The sequence below is a fragment of the Ranitomeya variabilis genome, chromosome 5, assembly GCF_051348905.1.
Source record: "Ranitomeya variabilis isolate aRanVar5 chromosome 5, aRanVar5.hap1, whole genome shotgun sequence".
NCBI lineage: Eukaryota > Metazoa > Chordata > Amphibia > Anura > Dendrobatidae > Ranitomeya > Ranitomeya variabilis.
This window is the reverse complement of record NC_135236.1, coordinates 5,346,416-5,359,270: the sequence shown is the minus strand read 5'-3', so window position 1 is coordinate 5,359,270 and position 12,855 is coordinate 5,346,416. Positions and strand designations below refer to the sequence as shown.

The window sequence follows — 12,855 nt, the reverse complement described above, 5'->3', positions numbered from 1 at the left end:
CCAAATTATGGATCTGTCATGTGTGGTCTGTATGGGACGCTGGAAGGATGGTCAGTAAGACGATAGCCAGATGGTTTCTCTAGGAGGTTCCTTGGAGGGCTAAAACTGGATTAGAATCTAAGCCCCCTTGTCTGACCTCAGTTGAGGAAGGATTGAGGGGTCTGGTGAGGCCCTATATAACATCTCCTCCACCCAATACCATTGTCAGACCCCAGGAGAAGCAACAAGTATGGCAGATCTGTCTATATTTCCCACGGCTTTCTCCGCCAGAAGTTCTCACGTTCATAAGCCGTGTCTGTTGTCAGACTATTTTTTTAGACTCATTCTGCCTGTTTGTCTTTATTACTTCATCTTTTTTTAAGTGCTGTACTTTTTGCATATTAAATCGAAAATGTACTAAGTTTGTTTGTTTCTGCTGTGAAGTCCTCACAGACCTGGGGAGGGATGTTATCCTGGCTATGTTCCCCTGTGTATGGCAGAGTTCCAGGAAAGCACCTATCAGGTGCTCAGGAAAGCTTGGTGGCGTCTTGTGTTAGTGTGTGACCCAGGGAAGGCATGGACTGATGAGGAAGGTCTTGATGTAAACTCACCCTATTCTATGGGAAGTCACCGGTCACAGAACTCAAGGAAATGGAACTAAAATTTCTCAGAGGTTGTGAAAGAAGAACACGCTGATGGCAAAGCAAAGGCATCTTTGACTGCGCTCTCCGGTCCAGCTGGTGCCACCACTCTCATCAACCCTGCAGGCAAGAACTTGTGCAAGGACAGTCTATATATAGAAGAGAAATGTCAGGGTTGGTGATGCTCACAATAGAGGAAGGAAGCCTGACCATGTCCTGCCCATGAGTCCTGCACACCTGGTGGTCGCTGGGGTCTGAGGGAAGGGGAAGCAGAAGCTCCCCTCCTCAGGTGTTTATTGGACCATATATTGAGGGCTACTGCTTTCTCAGGAGCAGTTTCCTGCCCTTTGATAACCCTTACTCCTGCGTGGACTGTATGTACCACTATTCGAAGACCCATGAAAGCATGAGCCAGGGACAACTAAAGAACCCAGACGGGAAGAGCTGGACAACACACGCTATGGGGTCTCCATCAGACTTATGCCAGTGCTTGTAATGTGTCCTTCAACATTTTACCTCAATTCCTCTTACGGTGGTCACTGTACCAGGATGTGAATGGGGGATCAGGGGGAAGACACTACACAAGAGCGGGTGTCATGTTTCAGATTAATGACCTTTATTGAGATCAGTTTCCATTTGAACAAATATTGTAATAGAAATTTATATTAGGGTGTAACCCCTGGTGACATTGTACAACACAAGGAACATAACCTTCAGAGCTTTACATGGGAGTAGTGATGAGCGAGTATACTCGTTGCTCTGGTTTTCTGGAGCACAATGCTCTTGTGGTCTTTGTGAGTGCTCGGAGATTTAGTTTTTGTGGATGCAGCTGCATAATTTACAGCTCCTAGCCAGCCTGAGTACATGTGGGGTTTGCCTGGTTGTTAGGGAATCCCCACATGTATTCAAGCTGTCTAGCAGCTGCAAATCATGCAGCTGCGGCAACGAAAACTAAATCTCTGAGCACTCACAAATGCTCAGAGACCACCCGAGCATGCTCGGAGAAATCCAAGCAACGAGTATACTTGCTCATCACTACACGGGAGTACAACCTGCAGTGATGTCCTACAAGGTGAGGGATGTGATCCACAGTAACGTCCTACGAAGAGTGGGGCGTGACATACGGCAAGATCCTACAAGGTGAGGGGCATGACCCATTGTGACGTCCTATGTGGTGCTGGGCCTGATCCATGGTGACGTCCTGCAACGTGAGAGGCGCAACCTGCGGCAACGCCTTAGGTAATGGCACACCCTGTGGTGACATTCTAGAAAGCTTCATTTTAGAGATCTAACCTATGGTGCTGTCTTACAAACACTAATATAAAAGGTATAGCCAGTGGTGACGTTTTACAAGATGAGGGGTGTGCACTAAAGTGTGTTCTAGAAAATGTCATATAGGGCAGAAATCTGAGACTGCGGAGACTGGTGTGTCGTAAACAGTGGCTTCCCCCCCTCCCACCAGTCCCGTAATGTAAACACAGACAGGCCTAGATGGGTTGAACAGGCAATAGCTTCCAGGGGTCAGCCGGGAGAAAGAGGAAGGTACTGACCCCTGGCACCTGAATTTAACCTTTGTGGGTATGGCTGGACATCCCTTCCTCTTTTCTCCCGTTGGTCAGATGGGCGTCCCAATTACTGCATCACCTGGGGAGCAGTGGGAGAGGGAATTGGGCACTGAACAGAGTTTCCTTCTAACTTTCCTGTTCCTTAGTTAGTACCGTGCCTGCCATGATGTCTTACAGACCTTTGTACAAGAAGTTCCTCAGGACTTACAGGGCACTTTCTTCTGCTGCCAGATGTGGGGAAATGTTGGGTTTTAGCTCTTCTGAAAAGAAGATGACCACCACAAGTCAGACCTTCCTCTGTCAGGTTCAGATGCCTAGTGGAAAATCTTTGATTATCTCCAGCCACCTCTCCCTGGAGCTGCCTGTCCTTCATTGTAGCTGGAGCTGGTTGAATTAGACCTCATGCATCAGGTGCCATGTCTTTGGGTTGGACATCATGGAGTTGCTCTCTGAGTTGGGTTGGATTGGATCTCATGCACCAGGTGCCGGTTGCTTTAGGTTCGACCTCATAGAGTTGCACTCAGTATTGGGTTGGACTTTGTTCACCAGGTGGCATTGGGTTCAACCTCGTTCACCACGTGGATTTGGCTTGGACCTCTTGCACCAGGCAGCGTTGAGTTGGACCTTGTGGAGTTGCCATCAATGTTGGGTTGGACCTCATGCACCATGTGCCGATGGCGTTGCTCTCGGTGTGGGGTTGTCCTCGCATTAGGTCATGCTTCTTGTAGGGGCTACTATTTTAATTCTGATTGCACAGTGATATTTTGGGCTTGCATTAGGGGCGCCCCAATAATGTTGGTGTGGGCAGTGACGAAGCTGACATGCTGCTTGCGTTTCTTGATCTCACGAGCCATCTGGCACCAGGAGCAGGATAAGCACCAGCAGACGGTGCAGCAGTCATTGCAGATGGAGCCCTGTGCAGAGAAGAGAGGGGTCAGTGCGGCACCATGGGCATCCTATGTGTGCAATTTCGGGGGTGACAGCAGCCATAGACCAGGTGAATGGGATTGGGCACAGCACAGGGGCAGCTGGCGGTATTGACTGAGCTCAGATGGGCAGGCCGGCAGCTCCCGTGAAGAGGGACGCATATAATCTTATCATTGCTAGAAATACGATGCTACCAGACCCCCTCCCAGAAGAGGCCACCGGGTTGGACGAAGGGGTACATACCGGGATCTTGTAGCGCTCTCTGACGGCGGTCCTCATTGCCAGAGACACAATCGGGCAGTAGCCGTTACTGCCGCACTCGAGAAGTGGGAGACACAGGCACTCGCCGAAATCACTGGCCGTGGTGCACTCGAAACAGGGGAAACACCAGAAAGCAAAACAGCCTGCGAGCAGAAGAGAGGAAGATTTTAGGGCCAAGTGGGCGGGGCTGACAACCACTCACATTATATACAGGCAGGTTGTCATGATGAGGTACTGGTTATGCAATGTCGGATGTTGCCTCTGTCATAGGTCAGGGGTATAGCAACTCTGCTGGCATCACGGCATGGCCTCTCATCTCTCACACTCTTACCCACTGCTCCAGGTCATGATGTGGTTTCTGTTTCTTGCCAGTTCCATATTCTGTGCCTCTGCTCTCTGCATGCTTCCTGGCTGTGTGCATGGGGGGGCGGCACCTGAACTCTCTGATTCTTATAGGAATCAGGTGCACCTGTCTAATCTGTTCCTGACCAATTACCAAGAGGCCTCCAGTATTTAGTGCAGCTCCACCCAGTGGACTGGGCCTGTGCAATGTGTTAACTCAGTTTGTGTTTTGCTTCTGAGCTGCCAGGCCTTGCTTTGTGTCTTGCCTTCTCTGAAGGCTGTTCTCCTTGCTTTGCCTTGTATCTAGTTTGTCTGCCCTCCAGGAGGCTGAATATCCTGGTCCCTGTGTCTTTGTTCTTGTACCTTGTCTTGTTCCATTACCTTCTCTGAACTTTGTCCTATCTCTGCCTCCTTGTCTGTGGTTTCTTTCCCTGCAGTGCCTCTCTGCTCTGCTCTCGGCTCCGCACTCGGCGACCTTGCTTTGCTCTTGTCTCTGCAATCTGTGCCTTCACTCTGCTCTTGGCTCTGCACTTTGTGGTTCTACCCTTGTCTCTCTTGCAGCTTTACCTCTGCTCCACACTCCTGCGGTTCTGCTCCGTTCTACTCTGCTCTGCTCCTGTTGCTGCAGTAATCTCTTGCTGCAGCTCCTCTCCGCATTCCTTGCAGTTCCGCTCTGCTTAGCTTCTGTTGTTATGCTATCTCTTGCTGCTCTACCGCTCCTACCCGCAGCCTTGCGGTTCTCCTGTGTGAACAGGTCCCAATCTGTTCCTTCATTCACCACACCAGCCAGCCCTGTGTCTCTGCCGTACCTGCGAGCCCTTTGTCTCTGCCAGCTCCGTGTCTCAGCCGTGCCAGCCTACTCATCTGAGTTTCATCCATGCTCTTCTGCTAGTCCTGCCTGATGCCCGCACCAATCCTGGTGTTCCTGTTTCCCATGTGGGATCATCAGCCACAGCCAGACACCACCCTGGAGTAGCACGTGGCAGCTGCCTGCCGCACAAGCCTGACCTCACCATCAGAGGCTCCAGTGAAGACCAAGGCAGCTGTCATAGTTACGCCCCTTCCAGGGTAGTCTGGTTCGTGGCACAGTGGGGCCACAAACCCCCTGAGCTCACGCCCACCAGTCAGGGCACGAGCGTGACAGTGGGTCACACAGTAGTTGGGGGGGCAGCGTTGTGTCCGGAGCTCTCCTTCATAGAAGTACTTACATATCCCCATGTCCTCGCAGCAGTCGCACAGGCCGGAGCTCCAGTTGTTTGGGGCTAGCTGAGTGACTGTGGTCATGGTCTGAGCGAGTGCCACTGGCTGGACCGAGACGGTCTGAATGGCAGCCCCCTGCATCATCTGTAATGGCAGAGGAAACAAATGAGTGGGCTCAGTGCTGCCCCCAGTGCTTGAAAGATGTAAAGATGATGGTAACTCCCGCCCCATTCATTATTTTCTTCTAGGATGTGACTCTCTAAAATGGTTTTCCTCATATGGAATAAATAAGTGCCCCCCTTGCTGATCACTAACCTTCAGATGTTGGCGCAGACAAAGTGTAGAGAGGAGACTCCGCCCTGGAGTAGCCTGGTGGAACTGTCTTCAGTGTGGTCGCTGTATTCCGGAATCCTTGAACCTGACCACGATAAGTCTGGAGAAGAATGAAGAAAAACGTCAAATGGTCAACAATGCTCTGAAAGTGGAGAAGGCCCTGCTCTGGGGGATCAGGAATGGAGGAGACTTGCCCTGGTGGAAAAGTAATGGAAGAGACCTGCAGAATGCTGTGACCACCGCTCAAGTCACATAATTACAGGATACAGAATACCTACATGCGGGGGAAAGGAGACCACCACTGTCCAGGATTACAGGACACAATGCCTAAATTCGGGTGGACAGCAAACCACCACTGTCCATGATTACAGAACACATAATACCTACATGTGGGGGACAGAAGACCACTGTGCAGGATTATAGGACACACATAATACCTACATAAGGGAGACAGGAGGCCACCACTGTCCATAATTACAGGACGCACATAATACCTACATGCGAGGGACAGGAGCCCACAACTGTTCATGATTACAGGACACACATTGTGAAGAAACCAGATTGTACCTTAATTTCCCAGACAACCATGTTTTTACAAACCAAGAAAGAATTGACTTTTTATCTGTATATTGGCTTGTGGATTTAAGTGTTTATGTCTGGTGGGTCAATAAGACAGACTTGCAAACTGATATACCATTTAACACACTGTGTAAGTCTGTAATAGTGACTTGTACATAGTGTGTGTTTATCTTTGTTTATTGTGTGCTGATATGCTAATTGTGTATTATATTCTGTAACCAGTTTGTTGACTTCGAAGGCAGATAGGAAAAGGCTGCGAAGTGGACTGAAGGACACTGGGTAATTCTAAAAATAGCTTACATGCCTCGTGTATAAAAAGAATCAGATCTCATCACTTCAACTGAAGTAACACTGAGCTACCAGCCTAACATTCTGCAAAACACACAACGGATGCAGAGACAGGACTGCAGGATGGCTCCGGTTGGAAGGACAGAGATCTGATCCAAAGACCATCTCTGAACCATGGATATGTTTGGAGAAAGCCAGGTTTTGGGACCCACTGGTCGCCTGGTTCAATGAAAATGGTCGGATAAGCCAGGTGGTGACTCTCGTGTCAACTGGCTTTGGACCTTGTGCAGACTCTATGGACTGTTCTCTGTCATCTCCCTACGCTTGTCGTTACCTCTTCTCTGTGTGTGTATCACAGGTGTTACATCGACTCTAGGAGCTCTGATGTAACATCTACCATTATCCCGGTGAGTCAGCAAAAGGGTGGGACCCTGTAATGTGCACCATCTTGGGGGTAATTGCTGGGATTGCTCTGTTTGCTATTGTGTGTTGTGGTTCAATAAAGTACTGCCGCACTGTTTTACCCTAACCCTGTGTTTTCTGAGTATCGTTATGCCCACGTTTAACGGGAGAGCGGGCGTTAGGCGAGACGATCCCTGGTCCATGCGGGTTCGGCTAGCAGACTTGGGCGCCCGCCGACCCTCCATTTCTCCACACACATAATACCTACATGCGGGGGACATGAGACCACCACTATCTTTGATTACAGGACACACAATACCTACATGTGGGGGACAGGAGACCACCACGGTCCATGATTACAGGACACAATACCTACAAACGGGGGACGACACCACCACTGTCCATGATTACATGACACATAATACCTACATGCGGGGGACAGGAAACCACCACTGTCCATGATTACATGACACATAATACCTACATGCGGGGGACAGAAGACCATCACTTTCCACGATTACAGGACACACATTACCTACAAGCGGGGGACGGGAGACCACGACTGTCCAGGATTACAGGACATACATAATACCTACCTGAGGGGGTCAGGAGACCACCACTGTCCATGATTACAGGACATACAGAATATCTACCTGAGGGGGTCAGGAGACCACCACTGTCCATGATTACAGGACACACAATACCTACATGCTGGGGACAGGAGACCACCACTGTCCATGATTACATTACACACATAATACCTACATGCAGGGGACAGGAGACCACCACTGTCCATGATTACACGACACACATAATACATGCGGGGGACAGGAGACCACCACTGTCCATGATTAGAGAAAGAAATCCAAAAAATTGTGCTCCAGCCAGTCACCTCTGTAGGGCCACATACTGCCCCAAAATCATGGGTGCTCAATACTGGTCATTTCCATCATTATCATCCTTATGTCCTGTGTAAAAGAAGCTCAGCTGCGAACACAATGACTTAGGGGGGCACATACTTATTACAGGACTATATGCACGTCACCAGTGACATCACCGCTCTCCAGATATCAGTTATATTATACAGCAGTGACATCACCGCTCCCCAGATATCAGTTACATTATACAGCAGTGACATCACCGCTCCCCAGATATCAGTCATATTATACAGCAGTGACATCATCGCTCTCCTGATATTAGTGACACTGGAGGTGACATCTCTCAGTATTGATGACTTATCAGTAGACTAGGAGTACGAGATGGTACTTTACCTTCTCGGTGGCCGCTCGTCTCTGCTCTTTTCGCTGTTTGGGGGCTCCTTTTGGTTTTATAGCTTCTGAATGTGCCCCAACCGGTTCAGCTGTCGCAGGAGAATGTGGCATTATAGAAGGTGAACGCTCCCAGTTGTGAAGGAAATGTCACTACAACCTGCAGAGGTGGAATCTTCATCTTTATAAAACCCGAGGGCTGTGCCCGGACTGAAACCTTTAGCACTGCGCTACAGAGACCCTAAATTACACCAGGCCTCGAAATACAGACCCCAGACCAGACCCTTATATGACTAGTTTCCAGACCAGATCACTACCACACATCCCCGTATACAGCAGCTACCACCTGCCCCCTTATACAGCGTCTACCACAGATCCCCGTATACAGCGCCTACCAGACATCCCCATATACAGAACCTACCATATGTCCTTATACAGCAGCTACCCCACATCCCCGTATACAGCATCTACCACCTGCCCCCATATACAGCGTCTACCACACGTCCCCGTATACAGCAGCTAAACCACATCCCCGTATACAGCATCTACCACCTGCCCCTGTATACAGCGTCTACCACAGATCCCGTATACAGCGTCTACCCCAGGTCCCCGTATACAGCGTCTACCACAGGTCCCCCGTATACCGCATCTACCACACATCCCCATATACAGTGCCTACCACAGGTCCCCGTATACAGCATCTACCCCAGGTCCCCGTATACAGCATCTACCACCTGCCCCCGTATACAGCGTCTACCACAGATCCCGTATACAGCGTCTACCCCAGGTCCCCGTATACAGCGTCTACCACAGGTCCCCGTATACAGCGTCTACCACAGGTCCCCGTATACAGCATCTACCACACATCCCCATATACAGCATCTACCACACATCCCCATATACAGTGCCTACCACAGGTCCCCATATACAGCGCCTACCACACGTCCCCATATACAGCGTCTACCACAGGTCCCCCATATACAGCGTCTACCACAGGTCCCCATATACAGCATCTACCACAGATCCCCATATGCAGCGTCTACCACAGGTCCCCATATACAGCGTCTACCACATGTCCCCATATACAGCGCCTACCCCAAGTCCCCGTATACAGCGTCTGTTACTCCTGGATCTGTTGCTGCTGCGGCTGGAACATTTGCATCACCACTTTATTGTTGTCCTGCTGCGCTTGCTGTTGCTGCATGTTGGCCTGGACCGGCTGCCTCATCAGCTCCTCCATGTTGGCCTGGATCGGCTGCTTAATCAGCTCCTCCATGGCTTCAGACCTGAGGCGACCTTCACCCCGGACATACAGTCTTCATTCGTCAGTCAGCTGTGCTTCTTGGGATTTCTTCCAACACTTCAACTCACACTGTAGTAGATTTAATTAAACGGGAAGATTAATTGAAGTCCATAAATCTTCAGAAGGTTAAACAATTGGTCTTTCTTCAGCATCAACGGTGCATAACAAAAACCACAGTCCATGCAGTAAGTAGGGGGCTCACCAGCTTAAATCAGCTTTGTACCTCATCAGCCTTCAGACAAAAACTGACCATCACAATACAGGTCTTTCCACCTTCCCAGACAACATCTGAGGCAGCTGAGCTGCAAAACCTGGATAGGAGAATGGGAATGGCCAGTCCTGCCCAGTTCTTCTAATCATTCCTGAAACCCGGATCCAAAACCTGGGCCCATTAAATAACCTCTCAACACTATCTGCTTCTCCAGGTCTGACATCACCGAGCATAGCCACCTGTTGTGAAATTGGATTTTGGGCTCCCCCGGTGGCCACTGGTGGAATTGAACTGGTGTGCATCATCCTCTCTGTTCACCTGTTTCCATCAGGATGTGGGAGTCGCTATTTAGCCTTGCTCCTCTGTCACTTCCATGCCGGTCATCATTGTAATCAGAAGCCTTTCTGTGCATGTTCCTGCTGCTAGACAACTCCCAGCTAAGTTGGACTTAGTCCTTGTTTGTTTTTGCATTTTGTTCCAGTTCACAGCTGTAGTTTCGTTTCTGTGTCTGGAAAGCTCTTGTGATCTGAAATTGCCACTCTGATGTTATGAGTTAATACTAGAGTCTTAAAGTAATTTCAGGATGGTATTTTGATAGGGTTTTCAGCTGACCATGAAAGTGCCCTTTCTGTCTTCCTGCTATCTAGTAAGCGGACCTCAATTTTGCTAAACCTATTTTCATACTACGTTTGTCATTTCATCTAAAATCACCGCCAATATTTGTGGGGGCCTCTGTCTGCCTTTCGGGGAAATTTCTCTAGAGGTGAGCCAGGACTATATTTTCCTCTGCCAGGATTAGTTAGTCCTCCGGCCGGCGCTGGGCGTCTAGGGATAAAACGCAGGCTACGCTACCCGGCTACTGTTAGTTGTGCGGCAGGTTTAGTTCATGGTCAGTTTAGTTTCCATCCTTCCAAGAGCCAGTTCGTATGTTTGCTGGGCTATGTTCTCTTGCCATTGAGAACCATAACAGTTTGACCGGCCTAAAAGGGTTAAATTAATTGACAGAGAAAGGAGAGAAAAGAGAAGTCTGCTGAAGATTTTTTTTTTTTTTTTCTCAGTTCTGAGTGTGCTTGTAATTGAATCTCTTGCAAGTCTGCCTATATTGCAGCCTTTCTCTCTCTCTCTCCTTCTAATCCTGGAATGGCTCTGTGTTCACCTGTTTAAAATGGATATTCAGAGTTTAGCTGCAGGTTTGAATAATCTCACCACGAAAGTTCAAAACTTACAAGATTTTGTTGTTCATGTTCCTATATCTGAACCTAGAATTCCTTTGCCTGAATTTTTCTCGGGGAATAGATCTTGCTTTCAAAATTTCAAAAATAATTGCAAGTTGTTTTTGTCCCTGAAATCTCGCTCTGCTGGAGATCCTGCTCAGCAGGTCAGGATTGTGATTTCTTTGCTCCGGGGCGACCCTCAGGATTGGGCTTTTGCATTGGCTCCAGGGGATCCTGCGTTGCTCAATGTGGATGCGTTTTTTCTGGCCTTGGGGTTGCTTTATGAGGAACCTCAGTTAGAACTTCAGGCGGAAAAGGCCTTGATGTCCCTATCTCAGGGGCAAGACGAAGCTGAAATATACTGCCAGAAATTCCGTAAATGGGCTGTGCTTACTCAGTGGAATGAGTGCGCCCTGGCGGCGAATTTCAGAGAGGGTCTCTCTGATGCCATTAAGGATGTTATGGTGGGGTTCCCTGTGCCTGCGGGTCTGAATGAGTCCATGACAATGGCTATCCAGATCGATAGGCGTCTGCGGGAGCGCAAACCTGTGCACCATTTGGCGGTGTCTACTGAGAAGACGCCAGAGAATATGCAATGTGATAGAATTCTGTCCAGAAGTGAACGGCAGAATTTTAGACGAAAAAATGGGTTGTGCTTCTATTGCGGTGATTCAACTCATGTTATATCAGCATGCTCTAAGCGTACTAAGAAGCTTGATAAGTCTGTTTCAATTGGCACTTTACAGTCTAAGTTTATTCTATCTGTGACCCTGATTTGTTCTTTATCATCTATTACCGCGGATGCCTATGTCGACTCTGGCGCCGCTTTGAGTCTTATGGATTGGTCCTTTGCCAAACGCTGTGGGTATGATTTGGAGCCTCTTGAAACTCCTATACCCCTGAAGGGGATTGACTCCACCCCATTGGCTAGCAATAAACCACAATACTGGACACAAGTAACTATGCGGATTAATCCGGATCACCAGGAGATTATTCGCTTTCTTGTGCTGTATAACCTACATGATGTGTTGGTGCTTGGATTGCCATGGCTGCAATCTCATAACCCAGTCCTTGACTGGAAAGCTATGTCTGTGTTAAGCTGGGGATGTAAGGGGACGCATGGGGACGTACCTGTGGTTTCCATTTCATCATCTATTCCCTCTGAGATTCCTGAATTCTTGACTGAATATCGTGACGTTTTTGAAGAACCTAAGCTTGGTTCATTACCTCCGCACCGGGAGTGCGATTGTGCCATAGATTTGATTCCGGGTAGTAAATACCCTAAGGGTCGTTTATTTAATCTGTCTGTGCCTGAACATGCTGCTATGCGAGAATATATAAAGGAGTCCTTGGAAAAGGGACATATTCGTCCTTCGTCATCTCCCTTAGGAGCCGGTTTTTTCTTTGTGGCTAAGAAAGATGGCTCTTTGAGGCCGTGCATTGATTATCGGCTTTTGAATAAAATCACGGTTAAATATCAATATCCGTTGCCACTGCTGACTGATTTGTTTGCTCGCATAAAGGGGGCCAAGTGGTTCTCTAAGATAGATCTTCGTGGGGCGTATAATTTGGTGCGAATTAAGCAGGGGGATGAGTGGAAAACCGCATTTAATACGCCCGAGGGCCACTTTGAGTATTTGGTGATGCCTTTTGGTCTTTCAAATGCCCCTTCAGTCTTTCAGTCCTTTATGCATGACATTTTCCGTGATTATTTGGATAAATTTATGATTGTGTATCTGGATGATATTTTGATTTTTTCGGATGACTGGGACTCTCATGTCCAGCAGGTCAGGAGGGTTTTTCAGGTTTTGCGGTCTAATTCCTTGTGTGTGAAGGGTTCTAAGTGCGTTTTTGGGGTTCAAAAGATTTCCTTTTTGGGATATATTTTTTCCCCCTCTTCCATCGAGATGGATCCTGTCAAGGTTCAGGCTATTTGTGATTGGACGCAACCCTCTTCTCTTAAGAGTCTTCAGAAATTTTTGGGCTTTGCTAACTTTTATCGTCGATTTATTGCTGGTTTTTCTGATGTTGTTAAACCATTGACTGATTTGACTAAGAAGGGTGCTGATGTTGCTGATTGGTCCCCTGCTGCTGTGGAGGCCTTTCGGGAGCTTAAGCGCCGCTTTTCTTCCGCCCCTGTGTTGCGTCAGCCTGATGTTGCTCTTCCTTTTCAGGTTGAGGTCGACGCTTCTGAAATCGGAGCTGGGGCGGTTTTGTCGCAGAGAAGTTCCGATTGCTCCGTGATGAGACCTTGTGCTTTTTTCTCGCGTAAATTTTCGCCCACCGAGCGGAATTATGATGTTGGGAATCGGGAGCTTTTGGCCATGAAGTGGGCTTTTGAG

General features: G+C 48.6%; 2 protein-coding genes across 2 annotated transcripts in view; one reads left to right on the top strand and one right to left on the bottom strand.

Moving 5' to 3' along the window:
- FGF11 (fibroblast growth factor 11) overlaps positions 1-12,855 on the top strand; it is a 1,303,510-nt gene that overhangs the window by 1,048,086 nt on the left and 242,569 nt on the right. The window lies entirely within an intron of this gene.
- LOC143774154 (uncharacterized) lies at positions 1,215-7,942 on the bottom strand. Its single transcript, XM_077261496.1, has 5 exons — positions 7,789-7,942; positions 5,231-5,348; positions 4,924-5,059; positions 3,356-3,516; positions 1,215-3,099 (listed from the first exon to the last, which is right to left on the bottom strand). Exons 1-4 carry the CDS (start codon positions 7,897-7,899, stop codon positions 3,465-3,467), a joined length of 417 nt encoding a protein of 138 aa, XP_077117611.1. The 5' UTR covers positions 7,900-7,942; the 3' UTR covers positions 1,215-3,099; positions 3,356-3,464.